Source organism: Oncorhynchus gorbuscha, linkage group LG21, assembly GCF_021184085.1.
Source record: "Oncorhynchus gorbuscha isolate QuinsamMale2020 ecotype Even-year linkage group LG21, OgorEven_v1.0, whole genome shotgun sequence".
Lineage (NCBI taxonomy): Eukaryota > Metazoa > Chordata > Actinopteri > Salmoniformes > Salmonidae > Oncorhynchus > Oncorhynchus gorbuscha.
In genome coordinates, this window is record NC_060193.1 from 55,889,145 (window position 1) to 55,907,995 (window position 18,851).

An 18,851-nucleotide genomic window follows, 5' to 3' on the forward strand; every position below is an offset into this window, starting at 1 on the left:
ACAAAATAGGGTGCCATTTGAGATGCAGAGTTAAAGATGCACCCTTTAGTGTTTTAACCTCTCCCAGCAGGCTCCCCTGTCTTTCTTTCCAATCACAAGTTCTCATCAGGGCGTGCCAAGAGAAGATGCTACTGGAAGACCTCTGTCTGTAGATCCTGTCCATTGTATAGCACAGATGTATAGAAATGACATACCATGGACACAAACATCCTGTCATCTCTTTAATAATAAAGTCAAGTTTTTTAACAGTTTGTACTTCGTTTTTTTTAGTCAGCATCAGGGCTGCATTCTAAGTAGACTATATGAGGGCCTTTGTCTTAAAGGGTATTTTCTAATAAATTTAATTCAATACATCACGCTCCCGGTGAGTTTTTTTTTTCTTGCAGGACGCATTCAGAGTTGAGGCCTAATTAGTTTGAAGGGGGCATGTGACTTGGCCATTGTGCTGGATTTCGAGAACGCAGCAGAACGCATGTGAAGTTATACAGTGGAAATCCACGATATAGCAGGTAAGTTTACTTAAATAGTTAACATCGAAGTGATTTTAGAAAAAAAAGTAGTCGACATTAACGGGGCAGACTTCAGATAATGTTTTCTAGGTAGGTAGAATTTGACGCACAGACTTGTCAATGTCAGTTCCCGCTTGTTTGAATCTAGTAAGTAAATCATGTTTAGACAACTGTCATGGTTAGAAAACAAACAATATTACAGATAACTGGAGTATACAGTAGTAGTAGCTACACTTGTACTAGCTAGACACTTCCAACAAGAGCTGTCTTAAGATATTTGAGGTAGAATGAGTTTGAGTATTTAACCACGTGGTGGCAGTGTAGTTCAATAAATGCGAGATGACGTTTAGTACTGATTCATTAATGATCGCACGTGTTGATCTGTGAAACCATGGATTCACTTTTCTATCCACAATATGATACGTAGTCAGCTCTCAAGTATTTTGCTGTGTGTTGGAGTAGAATAGACAGTCACAGAGCAGCTTTATTAAGTAGCGATATATTTAGTAGGAGAGGTGTCACAATGTCAATGCATGTCTCACTGCAGCCTGGCTCTAGTTGGACACGTCACAAGACCCATGACACTGTCCCCCCCATTTAGATGAATGGCGTTCTTGTTCTTTACACTAACTCACTTTGTTTCATTAGTATCCCTGTTTGTTGTCTGTGTTCTGGTGCCTGTGTGTCTGTTGCTGGTGGCAAACTTAATTAGCTGATCTCGGGATCAGTATATTTAATAAAATGCTTTATAGCTCTGATCCATAGATGCATCGTCTGATCCACTACAGCCACTAGCAGGCAGAGTGGAGGAGGGGGTGAAAGATCATTTAAGATGACATAAATCAAACTCTCCTGCTGGTGTAGCCGGCAGCCACATCAAGCAGTCAGAGAGAATGCAAGTGTGTGTGTGGTCCCTGAAGCAGCCTTGCATGTCACAAGGGCACTACTTCCCAGCTCAGTAGCCTGTAGGTGCATTTGATGTGTGACGTGTAACTGCTAGCGATTAAGACTGTTGGGCCACAAACCGAAAGGTTGATGGTTTGAATCCCCTAGCTGACCATATCTGCCGATGTGCCATTGAGCAAGGCCCTTAACCCTAATTGCTCCTGTAAATCCCAGAGCGTCTGCTAAATAAAACAAAAATAACTAGGTCAGTGTTGCTGTTCTTTATTAAATGTGATGTTCTGGCCTGCAGCAGCCATCTTGAAGCAGAGAGGATACCAAGCTCTGTTTACACACAGATCAACCTCTGCTTTTACCACAAGTTGTTTTTTATCCTCAGTTGATGATATGTACTAGCTATACAGGACACTTTTAGTGGTGTTCTTGTACAGTTTACACACGATCTGTGAATTCTGGCTGAATATGAGATGTTAGGCTTATCAAAGTCACTGAGGGAATGGATCTGTGTGTCTGTATAACTTTCTGGAAGGTCCCTACTGACCCTGTGATGAACCTGTGGCCGTGATCATCTGTAAGATAATAAAGTGTAGGACAATGATGAATCGTGAACTGGGTGAGAGTGACCACATAAAACTCATGGTTAATACATGAGAGGGGTGAGCCTCATGCCTTCAGCAAAAATAGCGAAACAATGAGGGATTGCATGAATGATTGTCAATTAAGAAATAGTCCCTTTTTCTTGTACAGTATTAGAGATTAATCTCCATATTATCTTCTTATATTCCCATTTGCAACTCTTAATGACTTGATTCTTAACCGTAAGAACTGTGTTCAGGAGAATTCTAATCTCCTTGATTCTTAACTGTAAGAACTGTGTTCAGGAGAATTCCAATCCTTGATTCTTAACCGTAAGAACTGTGTTCAGGAGAATTCTAATCTCCTTGATTCTTAACTGTAAGAACTGTGTTCAGGAGAATTCTAATCTCCTTGATTCTTAACCGTAAGAACTGTGTTCAGGAGAATTCTAATCTCTTGCAATGCAGTGCTTTAAATCGCTGTGCTACTCGGGAGGCCCCTGCAAATTGATTTGAACAAACAATTGGTCCCCCAAAAAATGCATCCCTCTGTTGAATTTCAAAATCCTGATGTGGCCCTCGAGCCATAAAGTTTGCCCACCTTTGGTCTTTAGTGTCCCATTCAGTTGCGGCCAGTATACAGGTTTGTGAGATACTTGTTTGGGAAACTCCAGAAACTCCAGTTAGATTACCAGAGTAATACGCCTTGGATAGTTGTTGGACGGGGGTATCGGGGCAGGGGGTTGCAGTGGTTGTATCAGCTGTTGTCACACCACTCCTCAGCTGTCTGGCCTGGGGTCAAGTTTGACCCAGACTGGAGCCAGACAGACCTAATGTATAGGAAGCTGCTGCTGTTGGGGGGGAACAGACCCACTTAAAGGGATAATTCACCCACATTTCCAAACAATAGATCATCTTAAATTACATTTTTTGAGCTAAGCAGAAAATGCTCATATCTGGGGTATTGGCTTACACTGGCATTTGCTAAAAAAAATCTAAACAGTTTGGAGACAGTGGCCAGGTACACAATGAAAACATGGATTGCTGTCTTACCTTGTCCATGGACTAGCTCTGGGAGAACTATCCCTTTTTAACAGAGTAGTTCACACCAAAATCAAAGCTTGTCAGAAGTTTCCGTACCTCAGAAGTGCTCGAACAATTCAGCTGAATTTATATTCCAGGCAGATGGAGATACATTGTGCAGACAAGGACCTTTCTAACTTACTATCATGGGGAAATAACCTGTCAGTCATAGAACATACATTTCTATTACAACTCTAAACATTTCCCATAATGAAGTAAGTGCCTGGTGTACAGTAGCTGCCATTCCCTCTGTCTGTCTCTAGAGTGTTGGCTCTGTTGTGTGATAGTGAAGTGTTTCTCCAGACAGACCGAGAGAGTCACACAGAGAGCCTGCTTGTGAAAGATCGGCATCAGAGATCCTTTGACTACCCAGGGATATTGTACTGGGTGATTGGCTCTGTAAATCGCAGTTTGTTTCTATGTGATAAGAGGGGGGTGGAGAATACCCATCTTGTGTGGAGGGATACCCACTGTATGTCTGGCTGCAGATCATGCTATCAGATGTGGTAGGCCAAGAGGCAATAGAGTTGACTGAGGAAAGAGAGTCCTGATGTTGAGGAGTCTCTGATTCTGGAACGAATACGTCCTTTATTGTCACAGCCTTGGTTTGGTGCTGCTGTGGAGGAAGTGGACAATGGCATTGTTCACAGTGTGCTCACATCGTGAACTATCTGTGTGCGCATGCGTACGTGCGTGCGTGCATTGGTCCCTGAGCATGCACAGATTACACTTGGCTGGCTGTTGGTATAATTAGCGCAGTAGAAGGGGATTGGTGGTCCTAAACAGCAGCCAGCGCTGTGTTCCCTCCATCCCCTGTCCCGGGTCCCACCCCTCTCTTCCTCTCTGCTGTCAACCGGACGTACCACCACCACTAAGATGTGTTCCCCAGTCACACACACAGTCACAGACAGACTGGCTGGGGAGTGGAGGGATCAGAGGCACTGGTTGGCACAGTGCGGCTTGGTTTGACTCATTTAGACTTGATTTGGAGAGACTGGAATACACACTGAGTGTAGCTTAGTGTGGCTTGGCTCGACTTGGGGACTCCGGAACACTCACCCACGAAGCTGCATACACACACACTCTCTCCCTCACACACTCTGTCATGTCTCTGGCGGAATTTGTGCGTCAGGGACAGCTGCAGGAGGCTTCATCACATCTGCTGTCCAGACTGGGTCAGGTCCTACACAGCCTGTCTGTCATTGTCCTGGCGCACAGAGCTACAGACAACCTCAGCTACAGACGCAAGAGCACCTACTGGGACCGCCGGGACACAGGTTAGGAGTGTGTGTGTGTGCGCATCGGACCCTGGGTGTGCTTCTGTGGGGCGTTATTTTGCAGACTGTGTGTGTGCGTGCAGAAGTCTGTGTGTGTGCGTGCAGAAGTCTGTGTGTGTGTGTGCAGAAGTCTGTGTGTGTGTGAAACGCTGTTGTTGGCCTGTGTTTACAGAAAGCTACCGTCAGTATGAAATGGCTCCTACAGGAATCTCCCTGTAGCTACTTGGGTGGTTTAATGAAGTGCAGTACTTTCCCTCGAGAGTTCATTGCCTCACATGACCCTGATATCTAGCTGATGAAGATGGCGCCGAAGGAGATTTTATTTTGATTTCACCTTCATTTAACCAGGTAAGCTAGTTGAGAACAAGTTCTCATTTTCAACTGTGACCTGGCCAAGATAAAGCAAAGCAGCGCGACACAAACAATAACACAGAGTTACACATGGAATAAACAAGCATACAGTCAATAACACAATAGAAAACAATTGTCTATATACAGTGTGTGCAAATGGCCTGAGGTGGTAAGGCAATGAATAGGCCATAGGAGTGAATAATTACAATTTAGAAAATTAACACTGGAGTGATAGATGTGCAGATGATGATGTGCAAGTAGAAATACTGGTGTGCGAAAGAGCAGAAGAGTTAATAAAACAAGGTAGGTAGGTAGATTTGATGGGCTATTTACAGATGGCCTATGTACAGCTGCAGCGATCGGTTAGCTGCTCAGATAGCTGATGTTTAAAGTGAGTGAGGGAAATATAAGTCTCCAGCTTCAATTTTTGCAATTCGTTCCAGTCATTGGCAGCAGAGAACTGGAAGGAAAGGAGGCCAAAGTAGGTGTTGGCTTTGGGGATGACCAGTGAGATATACCTGCTGGAGCGTGTAATACGGGTGGGTTTTGTTATCGTGACCAGTGAGCTGAGATAAGGTGGAGCTTTACCTAGCATAGACTTATAGATGATGAATATGTAGCGAGGGCCAGCAGACTAGAGCATACAGGTCACAGTGGTGGGTGGTATATGGGGCTTTGGGGACAAAACGGATGGCACTGTGATAGACTGCATCCAGTTTGCTGAGTAGAGTGTTGGAGGCTATTTTGTAAATGACACCGCTGAAATTGAGGATCGGTAGGATAGTCAGTTTTACGAGGGTTATGTGTGGCGGCGTCATGGCAGTATCGCAACAACCTCTTAGAAAACTTTGCAGTGTTTTGTTTTTATAAGTACTTTTTTTAAACATTATTAGCTCAGGAAATGTTTTGTCATTACATACAGCCGGGAAGAACTATTGGGTATTAGAGTGGTGGTAACTCACCAGAACTACCAGCATTACGACTTCGCTGGAGCAGATCCCTTTGTTCACTCTCTCCAGAGCATTTGAACTTATTCCAGAGGCCGACCCAAAACATCGCCGGCGGAGGAGAGGCATTCGAGGCGGCCTGCTGGTTCGACCTAGGAGGCGTGCATACCACCCAGGCATGCACATATTCAATCTCTCCCTATCAAAGTCTGCTGTCCCCACATGCTTCAAGATGGCCACCATTGTTCCTGTACTCAGAGGTAACTGAACTTAATGACTATCACCCGTAGCACTCACCTCTGTCATCATGAAGTGCTTTGAGAGACTAGTCAAGGATCATATCACCTTACCTGCCACCCTAGACCCACTTCAAAAGACCCACAGACAATGCAATTGCTATCACTCTGCCCTATCCCATCTGAACAAGAGGAATACCCATGTAAGAATGCTGTTCATTAACTATAGCTCAGCATTCAACACCATAGTATCCTGCAAGCTCATCATTAAGCTTGAGGCCCTGGGTCTCAACACCGCCCTGTGCAACTGTGTCCTGGACTTCCTGACGGGCCGCCCCCAGGTGGTGAAGTTAGGAAACAACATCTCCACTTCGCTGATCCTCAACACTGGGGCCCCACAAGGGTGCGTGTTCAGCCCCCTGCTGTACTCCCTGACTGCGTGGCCAAGCACGCCTCCAAATCAATCATGAAGTTTGCAGAAGACACAACAGTAGTAGGCTCGATTGCCAACAACGACGAGACAGCCTATAGGGAGGAGGTGAGGGCACTCGGAGTGTGTTGTCAGGAAAACAACCTCTCACTCAACGTCAACAAAAAAAGGAGATGATCGTGGACTACAGGAAATAGCAAAGTGAGCACCCCCCTATCCACATCGACGGGACCTCTTTCTATTCTGGTTAGAGCCAGTTTGCGCTGTTCTGTGATGGGAGTAGTACACAGCGTTGTACGAGATCTCCAGTTTCTTGGAAATTTCTCACATGGAATAGCCTTCATTTTTCAGAACAAGAATAGACTGAAACATTTCAGAAGAAAGTACTTTGTTTATGGTTAGTTTGAGCCTGTATTCGAACCCACAAATGCTGATGCTTCAGATACTCGACTAGTCTAAAGAAGGCAAGTTTATTGCTTCTTTAATCAGAACAACAGTTTTCAGCTGTGCTAACATAATTGCAAAAGGGGTTTCTAATGATCAATTAGCCTTTTAAAATTATGAACTTGGATTAGCTAACATAACGTGCTATTGGAACACAGGAGTGATGGTTGCTGATAATGGGTCCCTGTACGCCTATGTAGATATTCCATAAAAAGCTGAAACAGTTGTAGTGGTCAACATACTGAGAGTATTTCCTATAGTGCTGTAATTACAACTACTGGCCTCCATTCACAAGTTTCGTACACTAGATAGTCTCTGTTGTGTGTGATTGGGACAGGATGGCAGCTGGCCGTTTCTGCTGCTGGAATAAGAAGAGACAGAGCTGCAGGAGCACTCAGGTCAATGGCCCGAGGTCAGTGGTTCTGCTGCTGGTCTGAGACAGAGCTGTAGGAACATTCAGGTCAGTGGTTCTGCTGCTGGTCTGAGACAGAGCTGTAAGAGCAGTCAGGTCAGTGGTTCTGCTGCTGGTCTAAGACAGAGCTGTGGGAGCATTCAGGTCAGTGGTTCTGCTGCTGGTCTGAGACAGAGCTGTAGGAACATTCAGGTCAGTGGTTCTGCTGCTGGTCTGAGACAGAGCTGTAAGAGCAGTCAGGTCAGTGGTTCTGCTGCTGGTCTGAGACAGAGCTGTAGGAGCAGTCAGGTCAGGGTTCTGCTGCTGGTCTGAGACAGAGCTGTAGGAGCAGTCAGGTCAGTGGTTCTGCTGCTGGTATGAGACAGAGCTGTAGGAACATTCAGGTCAGTGGTTCTGCTGCTGGTCTGAGACAGAGCTGTAGGAGCAGTCAGGTCAGTGGTTCTGCTGCTGGTCTGAGACAGAGCTGTAGGAGCAGTCAGGTCAGTGGTTCTGCTGCTGGTCTGAGACAGAGCTGTAGGAGCAGTCAGGTCAGGGTTCTGCTGCTGGTCTGAGACAGAGCTGTAGGAGCAGTCAGGTCAGTGGTTCTGCTGCTGGTCTGAGACAGAGCTGTAGGAGCAGTCAGGTCAGGGTTCTGCTGCTGGTCTGAGACAGAGCTGTAGGAGCATTCAGGTCAGTGGTCTGAGGTCAGTGGTTCTGTGAGTGGCAGTGAAATATTCCCTTTTGGTTTGTTTCAGGTTAGTAATGTTCAAGTGTTAATATCACGTTGGAAGTAGAGGTCGAACGATTATGATTTTTCAACGCCGATGCCGATTATTGAAGGACCAAAAAAGCCGATACCGATTAATCGGCCGATTTCTAATAAAAAAGAATAAACAAATTTTATTTGTAGTAATGACAATTACAACAATACTGAATTAACACTTATTTTAACTTAATATAATACAATCAATTTAGCCTCAAGTAGATAATGAAACATGTTCAGTTTAAATAATGCAAAAACAAAGTGTTGGAGAATAATGTAAAAGTGCAATATGTGCTAATGTTTCAGTTCCTTGCTCAGACAGAACATGAGAACATATGAAAGCTGGTGGTTCCTTTTAACATGAGTCTTCGATATTCCCAGGTAAGACGTTTTAGGTTGTAGTTATTATAGGACTATTTCCCTCTATACCATTTGTATTTCATTAACCTTTGACTATTGGATGTTCTTATAGGCACTTTAGTATTGCCAGTGTAACAGTATAGCTTCAGTCCCTATCCTTGCTCCTCCCTGGGCTCGAACCAGCAACACAACGACAACAGCCACCACATCGAAGCAGCGTTACCCATGCAGAGCAAGGGAAACAACCACCCCAAGGCTCAGAGCGAATGAAGTTTGAAACGCTTTTAGCGCGCGCTAACTAGCCAGCCATTTCACTTCGGTCACACCAGCCTCATCTCGGGAGTTGATCGGTTTGAAGTCATAAACAGCGCCATGCTTGACGCACCAAAGTGCTGTTTGAATGAATGTTTAAGCGACTGCTTCTGCCTACCACCGCTCAGTCAGATACTTGTATGCTCAGTCAGATTATATGCAACACAGGACACGCTAGATAATATCTAGTAATATCATCAACCATGTGTAGTTAACTAGTGATTATGATTGATTGTTTTTTTATAAGATACGTTTAATGCTAGCTAGCAATTTACCTTGGCTTATTCGCGTAACAGGCAGTCAGTCTCCTTGTGGATTGCAACGAGAGAGAGGCAGGTCGTTATTGCGTTGGACTAGTTAACTGTAAGGTTGCAAGATTGGATACCCCGAGCTGACAATGTGAAAATCTGTCTTTCTGCCCAGGCAGTTAACCCACCGTTCCTAGGCCGTCATTGAAAATAAGGATGTGTTCTTAACTGACTTGCCTAGTTAAATTTTAAAAATGGTCGCCCAAAAATACCGATTTCTGATTTGTTATGAAAACTTGAAATGGGCCCTAATTAATCGGCCATTGCAATTAATTGGTCAACCTCTAGTTGGAAGACTCTGATTCGTTGTGTTTGTGTTCTATGATTGAGGTGGCTCTGTTGGTTGGGACAGGGGTTCTTGCAAAAGCACTAGTGTGGGTTGGTTTCCTGTAGGTGCTGGTACTGTGTTTTGTTTCAGCCTCCCTGTCAGAATACTCTTTATTGTGAGTAGCTGAGTAAGAGAGATGGCTACAATGTGACTGGAACCTTACAGGAGTTTTGTTGTGTGGGTAGGGTGGAGAGGTCTGTTTCTGTTGCACTGTAGCTGAGTAAGGCAGTCGGGTAAATCCAGCTCAATGGCAGAAGTGAAACAGTGTGTGTGTGTGTGTGTGTGGAGGCGTATCTCTAAGGTAAAAAAAAACTCAGAGGACACACAAGGCAAAGTGGAGAGAAAGACCGACAAAGCGTTGAGAGCTACTCATTTTTACTGCAGCTGTTTGGAAGGTGGGAGAGGGAGGGAGAGAGAGCGGGAGGGAGGGACATCATAATATAGAGGTGTGAAGAGAGGGATGACAGAGCTGCACTGGTTCATATCTCTGTGACAGGTGGTGATGAGGACGGGAGAGAGGGATGAGAATATGAAGGAAAAAGAGGAGAAGATGGGAGCGAGGGATGAGATGGAGGTGCGTTTGCAGTCCAGCGGACACGGAGGAGGAGGAGGATGTGTCCACATCTCTCTGGAGGAAGTGAAGAGCTTCTACCGGTTCTCACAGAGCTGTCAGCGCCTGCATAGTGAGTGAGTGTGTGTGTGTGTGTCATGCATAGCTAGCTCTTACTCTCACTGATTTTAGACAGTGGTGAAAGTGTGTTTGAGTGAGCCTCTGTGTACTGTACTGTGTGTGTATTACCCAGGGTTCTATGTTTACAGTGTTAAAGGGTCTGTTCAGCCACCCACCAGAGTGTAATAACATACAGTACATAACCTTGTAATGCTCGGTGGAGTTTCTCATCATGGCACTAATAAGCACTGACTTAAACATCCGCCTATTGGTCAACTCTGAAGTAATGCTTTACTGGATGAGGCTGGTCTGTATGTTTTATGTGCCAGGATGCAGGACCTACATGATGAGACATTCATCTCCTTTTCACTGTAGTCACTTTTATTGCACAAGACAAGCTGTGACAGGAAATCACTATTGTGTTCAGTGGTAATTGTTACATGGTTATATCCTTATTTGCTCAGGGTGTTGCTGAATATGCGTAGGAAAGGATCATGGGAGTCCGTGTTAATCCAAGCCCCAGCTGAGCTATACCATTAGAGGGCATATTTGCCTGAATATTTGGACATAAAACATTCACCCTGCTTTGGACTACAAAGTCTGTTAAACTGAAAAAATATAAGTCTTAATTTTAGCCTCATTGATGTGCACCTCAGGGACTTGGATTGCTGTGTCATGCTGTCAGGGAATGGAAGCTATTTAAAGGTATAGTTCAGCCCAAAACCAAAAGTTTGTCAGATGTTCTTATATCTCTGAAGCCGTCTGAAGTTGAGCTTCAGAGATTGTTTTCTACACGCCGTCTACTGGGTAGAACTCGCTAAAGAGAGAATTCTGCAGGCACCCGTCCTAAACAAACAGGAAAGATTGGCACCATGTTATTGGATGGCATTAGACGGTGCCAATATTTCCACTTCGTTACACAGTCTTTGTATGCCACTCACATTTCTGCATTAATTTCCCATTGAAGTCAATCAGTGGTGGTCGGTGCTGTTTAAGATGAGGGAGGACGATTCATTATTTTTATGAGCATGACCTTATTTCTATTACAGCATATTGGAGGACTGTCATATTCATATTCCATTCACCCAGATCAATGTAACATTGATAGGTTTAGGCTACTATATGATACTCTAATGTCCCTATACCCATCATGAGGTTGCTACAACCTAGCCTATGAATGAAAGTTTACAACATAGGTGCACAGGTCAAGATGATAATTCTTTGTAATCAAGGTGACAAGACAGTGACACATAACCGCCTTGCACACTCATGCCTGCATATAGCTGATCTAGGGAGCAATCATTAGTCCAACAGTTGTAAACAATAGTTTCTATTGGACAAAATTTGGCTAATTTTATCCCCGTTTCATTTTGTTTGCTTCCGCTTTGAGAAACTTTTTTTAAACGGAATTGACGGAATGAATACAGCCCTAATCACACGCAAACACAGTTCATTTTCATAGCAGCCACATACAAACAGCATGATCACTGCTTGTTGTAATTCCTTCTTGCATGTACGTGCTGTCCTCTCTCACCTTTTCCCTTCGCTTGTGGACTTTAGTACAACACATCAGCTGCCTGTGACCAGGCAAAAAAAACTTTCCAAGCCAAAGCTTCATATCATAACCACTACGCACAGCCTTCATAGTTGTCACCATATTATCTAACGTCATAGTCAACATAGCTAATAGAACTAACACATTAGTAAACCCGCTACAATCATGCAGTACAGTGTACAGTCAGCAAGTACTTTCAGCTACACCAGCAGGCCCTGGTGGCAATAAATGAATTAAACCAAAGGCTTACCTTGACTTGGAAGAGTTCCAGTGTTGGATAGCCGTAGCCAACTAGCTAACATAGAAGCCTTCTCAGTTTGAACCGGGTGTTTGAATAGGTTAATCTAGCTAGGTAGCTAAGTAAGTGAAAGCTAGCTAGCTCTCTCTCTCTCCCTGTCTCTTGCTTCTCCTTCATTTTTGAAAAAATGTAATTGTTACGACTTCCGGCGAAGTCGGTCCCTCTCCTTGTTTGGGCGGCGGTCGACGTCACCGGTCTTCTAGCCATCGCTGATCCACCTTTCATTTTCCATTTGTTTTGTCTTTGTTTTCTACACACCTGGTTTCATTCCCCAATTACATGTTCATGTATTTAAGTATTTAACCCTCTGTTTCCCCCATGTTTTTGTGCGTGATTGTTTCTATGTTCATTCGGTACATTATGGCTGGTTTTCGATGGGTGCCGTTTTCACTCGTGCGTAATTGATTACCGTTTATTGTTGGTCAAGTGTATTGTGACCTTGTGCCTTTATTTTGAGTAAAGTACGTTGCTCACTCATTCTGCTCTCCTGCGCCTGACTTCATGCACCAGCTACACCCACCTTCTGACAGTAATTGTTCAAAACTGTTCAACTATTGTCTTTCTCTCTCTTTATGTCAACTACTCACCATATTTTATGCACTAGCTGTAGCTTATGCTTTCAGTACTATATTCATTCTCTGATCCTTTGATTGTGAGGACAAAATGTCAGTTCATGCTGCAAGAGCTCTGACAGGTTGGAAGATGTCCTCTGGAAATCGTCATAATTACTGTGTAAGTCTATGGAAGGAGGTGAGAACCATGAGCCTCCTAGGTTTTGTATTGAAGTCAATGTATCCAGAGGAGGACGGAAGCTAACTGTCCTCCAGCTACACCATGGTGCTACCCTACAGAGTGCTGTTAAGGCTACTGTAGACCTTCATTGCAAAGCAGTGTGTTTTAATCAATTATTTGGTGACACATATTTGGATACATTTAGTATAGTTTTATTTAAAAATTATAGTTTTTTTTAATTTAATTTTTTTTTTTTAATGAAATTCACTGTGGGTCTTCCTCTTTCCTCTTCTGAGGAGCCTCCACTGACATCCATGCATTATTTACTTAAAAGTCAGAGTTTGAAGTGTGGATCTAATGGTAGGATTCAGCCCTAACAACACACTATGGGCCGGTTTCCCAGACAGATTAAAGCTATGCCTGGATTAGAAATCATTCTCAATGGCATCTTCAGGACCAGTATTTATCTGTGTCCAGAAAACTGTCCCGATACATTTCCCCCACTTTTGTTCTGTTACACCTCAATCCCATGACCATGATTCCTAGTCATTTATATTTCAGTTTCCTTTTCATCCCATTGAACACCCTCTCTATCTGTCAGTGTCGATTTCGGTTTCGTCGTCCCAGCGGAGACCTTTCCCTGATCTCTGAACCTCACTGTGACCCCTCTGTAGCGCTCTGCAGCGTCAGCATCTCTAGATACTGAACAGCCCAGGCCCAGACACTGACACATAGGCTACCCCCTTCCTGTCCTAGCCTTTATCCAACTCGTGTTACTCCAGTCCAGTGTAGACTGTTGTGTGCCTCCTTTGGTATTGTGCTTGTGAAAGACTGGATATGTTTTTGACTCCGCTACAGTAATGTGATGATGCTTTCTCTGTCAGACTCGGGTAAGAGTTCATTGTTTGTCTTGCTAAGAAGTGGAATGGATAATGGTGTTTTTTTGTCTGTGCCTGATTTGATGCTATCGATGTTTCTTTATGATTGAGCAGGGCGTGTGCAATAGGTGTTACATTTGGTTGATTGAATTGTCTGTGACACATTCCGATTAATCATTGTCCACCATGAAGGCTTGTCTGATTGTTTTGGCTGTGCTCTCTCTGCCTCTATCCTGTTCTCTTTCTGTTTGTTCTTCCATCCCTCCTTTCCCAAGTTGTCTGTCTTTCAATGTAGTCGTATACTAATCCCCACAGCTGGTATTCCCAGGTGTTTCAGGCTATTAATAGTGTTTTATACATGGTGAATGTTGGAAGTATGATTATTTAATCATTATCCCAAATATGTGTTACGACGCCCAGGTTCCAAGTAAGATAGCTTGATAAGAACACACACACACAAGCCTGCCTGCCCTGGTAGCACCACCCAGGCTGCTGGTGAGGCGGACGTGACTGGGAGTGGGCAGGAACAAGCAAATTGGCCTTAATGACCGTCTGGCATTCTGAACTGATACACAGAGTGACGGAGAAGGATATAGGGATATAGAGGGGTTGAGAAACAGAGAGACGGAGAAGGATATATGATATAGAGCGGTTGAGAAACAGAGACTGAGAAGGATATAGGGATAGGGGATGAGAAACAGAGAGACGGAGAAGGATATAGGGATATAGAGAGGTTGAGAAACGGAGAGAAGGATATAGGGATATAGAGAGGTTGAGAAACGGAGAGACGGAGAAGGATATAGGGATATAGAGCGGTTGAGAAACAGAGAGACGGAGAAGGATATAGGGATATAGAGAGGTTGAGAAACGGAGAGACGGAGAAGGATATAGGGATATAGAGCGGTTGAGAAACAGAGAGACGGAGAAGGATATAGGGATATAGAGAGGTTGAGAAACGGAGAGAAGGATATAGGGATATAGAGCGGTTGAGAAACGGAGAGACGGAGAAGGATATAGGGATATAGAGCGGTTGAGAGAAGGATATAGGGATATAGAAACAGAGGATTGAGAAACAGAGAGGTTGAGAAACAGAGAAGGATATAGGGATATAGAGCGGTTGAGAAACAGAGAGGTGGAGAAGGATATAGGGATATAGAGCGGTTGAGAAACGGAGAGAAGGATATAGGGATATAGAGGTTGAGAAACGGAGAGAAGGATATAGGGATATAGAGCGGTTGAGAAATGGAGAGAAGGATATAGGGATATAGAGCGGTTGAGAAATGGAGAGAAGGATATAGGGATATAGGTATATAGAGAGGTTGAGAAATGGAGAGAACGATATAGGGATATAGAGGTTGAGAAACGGAGAGAAGGATATAGGGATATAGAGGGGTTGAGAAACGGAGAGATGGAGAAGGATATAGGGATATAGAGAGGTTGAGAAACGGAGAGAAGGATATAGGGATATAGAGAGGTTGAGAAACGGAGAGAAGGATATAGGGATATAGAGAGGTTGAGAAACGGAGAGACGGAGAAGGATATAGGGATATAGAGAGGTTGAGAAATGGAGAGCGGGATATAGAGAGGTTGAGAAACTGAGAGACGAAGAAGGATATAGGGATATAGAGAGGTTGAGAAATGGAGAGAAGGATATAGGGATATAGAGCGGTTGAGAAACGGAGAGAAGGATATAGGGATATAGAGCGGTTGAGAAACAGAGAGATGGAGAAGGATATAGGGATATAGAGCGGTTGAGAAACGGAGAGAAGGATATAGGGATATAGAGCGGTTGAGAAACAGAGAGGTGGAGAAGGATATAGGGATATAGAGCGGTTGAGAAACGGAGAGAAGGATATAGGGATATAGAGCGGTTGAGAAATGGAGAGAAGGATATAGGGATATAGAGCGGTTGAGAAACGGAGAGAAGGATATAGGGATATAGAGGGGTTGAGAAACAGAGAGGTGGAGAAGGATATAGGGATATAGAGAGGTTGAGAAATGGAGAGAAGGATATAGGGATATAGAGAGGTTGAGAAACGGAGAGAAGGATATAGGGATATAGAGAGGTTGAGAAATGGAGAGATGGAGAAGGATATAGGGATATAGAGAGGTTGAGAAACGGAGAGAAGGATATAGGGATATAGAGAGGTTGAGAAACTGAGAGACGAAGAAGGATATAGGGATATAGAGCGGTTGAGAAACGGAGAGAAGGATATAGGGATATAGAGCGGTTGAGAAACAGAGAGGTGGAGAAGGATATAGGGATATAGAGCGGTTGAGAAACGGAGAGAAGGATATAGGGATATAGAGCGGTTGAGAAATGGAGAGAAGGATATAGGGATATAGAGCGGTTGAGAAACGGAGAGAAGGATATAGGGATATAGGTATATAGAGAGGTTGAGAAATGGAGAGAACGATATAGGGATATAGCGAGGTTGAGAAACGGAGAGAAGGATATAGGGATATAGAGGGGTTGAGAAACGGAGAGATGGAGAAGGATATAGGGATATAGAGAGGTTGAGAAGCGGAGAGAAGGATATAGGGATATAGAGAGGTTGAGAAACGGAGAGAAGGATATAGGGATATAGAGAGGTTGAGAAATGGAGAGATGGAGAAGGATATAGGGATATAGAGAGGTTGAGAAACGGAGAGACGGAGAAGGATATAGGGATATAGAGAGGTTGAGAAATGGAGAGCGGGATATAGAGAGGTTGAGAAACTGAGAGACGAAGAAGGATATAGGGATATAGAGAGGTTGAGAAATGGAGAGAAGGATATAGGGATATAGAGAGGTTGAGAAACAGAGAGACGGAGAAGGATATATGATATAGAGCGGTTGAGAAACAGAGACTGAGAAGGATATAGGGATATAGAGGGGATGAGAAACAGAGATGGAGAAGGATATAGGGATATAGAGAGGTTGAGAAACGGAGAGAAGGATATAGGGATATAGAGAGGTTGAGAAACGGAGAGACGGAGAAGGATATAGGGATATAGAGCGGTTGAGAAACAGAGAGACGGAGAAGGATATAGGGATATAGAGAGGTTGAGAAATGGAGAGATGGAGAAGGATATAGGGATATAGAGAGGTTGAGAAACGGAGAGACGGAGAAGGATATAGGGATATAGAGAGGTTGAGAAATGGAGAGCGGGATATAGAGAGGTTGAGAAACTGAGAGACGAAGAAGGATATAGGGATATAGAGAGGTTGAGAAACGGAGAGAAGGATATAGGGATATAGAGGGGTTGAGAAACGGAGAGATGGAGAAGGATATAGGGATATAGAGAGGTTGAGAAACGGAGAGAAGGATATAGGGATATAGAGAGGTTGAGAAACGGAGAGAAGGATATAGGGATATAGAGAGGTTGAGAGACGGAGAAGGATATAGGGATATAGAGAGGTTGAGAAATGGAGAGCGGGATATAGAGAGGTTGAGAAACTGAGAGACGAAGAAGGATATAGGGATATAGAGAGGTTGAGAAATGGAGAGAAGGATATAGGGATATAGAGCGGTTGAGAAACGGAGAGAAGGATATAGGGATATAGAGCAGTTGAGAAACGGAGAGAAGGATATAGGGATATAGAGCGGTTGAGAAACAGAGAGATGGAGAAGGATATAGGGATATAGAGCGGTTGAGAAACGGAGAGAAGGATATAGGGATATAGAGCGGTTGAGAAACAGAGAGGTGGAGAAGGATATAGGGATATAGAGCGGTTGAGAAATGGAGAGAAGGATATAGGGATATAGAGCGGTTGAGAAACGGAGAGAAGGATATAGGGATATAGAGCAGTTGAGAAACGGAGAGAAGGATATAGGGATATAGAGCGGTTGAGAAACAGAGAGATGGAGAAGGATATAGGGATATAGAGCGGTTGAGAAACGGAGAGAAGGATATAGGGATATAGAGCGGTTGAGAAACAGAGAGGTGGAGAAGGATATAGGGATATAGAGCGGTTGAGAAACGGAGAGAAGGATATAGGGATATAGAGCGGTTGAGAAATGGAGAGAAGGATATAGGGATATAGAGCGGTTGAGAAACGGAGAGAAGGATATAGGGATATAGGTATATAGAGAGGTTGAGAAATGGAGAGAACGATATAGGGATATAGCGAGGTTGAGAAACGGAGAGAAGGATATAGGGATATAGAGGGGTTGAGAAACAGAGAGGTGGAGAAGGATATAGGGATATAGAGAGGTTGAGAAATGGAGAGAAGGATATAGGGATATAGAGAGGTTGAGAAACGGAGAGAAGGATATAGGGATATAGAGAGGTTGAGAAATGGAGAGATGGAGAAGGATATAGGGATATAGAGAGGTTGAGAAACGGAGAGAAGGATATAGGGATATAGAGAGGTTGAGAAACTGAGAGACGAAGAAGGATATAGGGATATAGAGCGGTTGAGAAACGGAGAGAAGGATATAGGGATATAGAGCGGTTGAGAAACAGAGAGGTGGAGAAGGATATAGGGATATAGAGCGGTTGAGAAACGGAGAGAAGGATATAGGGATATAGAGCGGTTGAGAAATGGAGAGAAGGATATAGGGATATAGAGCGGTTGAGAAACGGAGAGAAGGATATAGGGATATAGGTATATAGAGAGGTTGAGAAATGGAGAGAACGATATAGGGATATAGCGAGGTTGAGAAACGGAGAGAAGGATATAGGGATATAGAGGGGTTGAGAAACGGAGAGATGGAGAAGGATATAGGGATATAGAGAGGTTGAGAAGGATATAGGGATATAGAGAGGTTGAGAAACGGAGAGAAGGATATAGGGATATAGAGAGGTTGAGAAATGGAGAGATGGAGAAGGATATAGGGATATAGAGAGGTTGAGAAACGGAGAGACGGAGAAGGATATAGGGATATAGAGAGGTTGAGAAATGGAGAGCGGGATATAGAGAGGTTGAGAAACTGAGAGACGAAGAAGGATATAGGGATATAGAGAGGTTGAGAAATGGAGAGAAGGATATAGGGATATAGAGAGGTTGAGAAACGGAGAGACGGAGAAGGATATAGAGATATAGAGAGGTTGAGAAACTGAGAGAGGGATATAGAGAGGTTGAGAAACAGAGAGACGGAGAAGGATATAGGGATATAGAGAGGTTGAGAAACAGAGAGACTGAGAAGGATATAGGGATATAGAGCGGTTGAGAAACAGAGAGAGGGATATAGAGAGGTTGAGAAACTGAGAGACGAAGAAGGATATAGGGATATAGAGAGGTTGAGAAATGGAGAGAAGAATATAGGGATATAGAGCGGTTGAGAAACGGAGAGACGGAGAAGGATATAGGGATATAGAGCGGTTGAGAAACAGAGACTGAGAAGGATATAGGGATATAGAGCGGTTGAGAAACAGAGAGATGGAGAAGGATATAGGGATATAGAGAGGTTGAGAAACGGAGAGAAGGATATAGGGATATAGAGCGGTTGAGAAATGGAGAGAAGGATATAGGGATATAGAGCGGTTGAGAAACGGAGAGAAGGATATAGGGATAT

General features: G+C 43.8%; 1 protein-coding gene across 7 annotated transcripts in view; it reads left to right on the top strand.

The window, feature by feature from the left end:
* The first annotated feature begins 386 nt into the window (after positions 1–386).
* Positions 387–18,851, top strand: part of LOC124008157 (guanine nucleotide exchange factor DBS-like) — a 106,794-nt gene continuing 88,329 nt past the window's right edge. For 4 of the 7 annotated variants that reach the window (XM_046319209.1, XM_046319214.1, XM_046319217.1 and 1 more), the window contains exons 1-2: positions 410–509; positions 9,714–9,900. In XM_046319209.1, the coding sequence (XP_046175165.1) occupies positions 9,720–9,900 (181 nt within the window). In that variant the 5' untranslated portion in view covers positions 410–509; positions 9,714–9,719. Of the gene's footprint in view, positions 510–3,989; positions 4,348–9,713; positions 9,905–18,851 lie in introns of those variants that run through there. The other 3 variants (XM_046319216.1, XM_046319215.1, XM_046319212.1) reach the window with 3 other exon arrangements.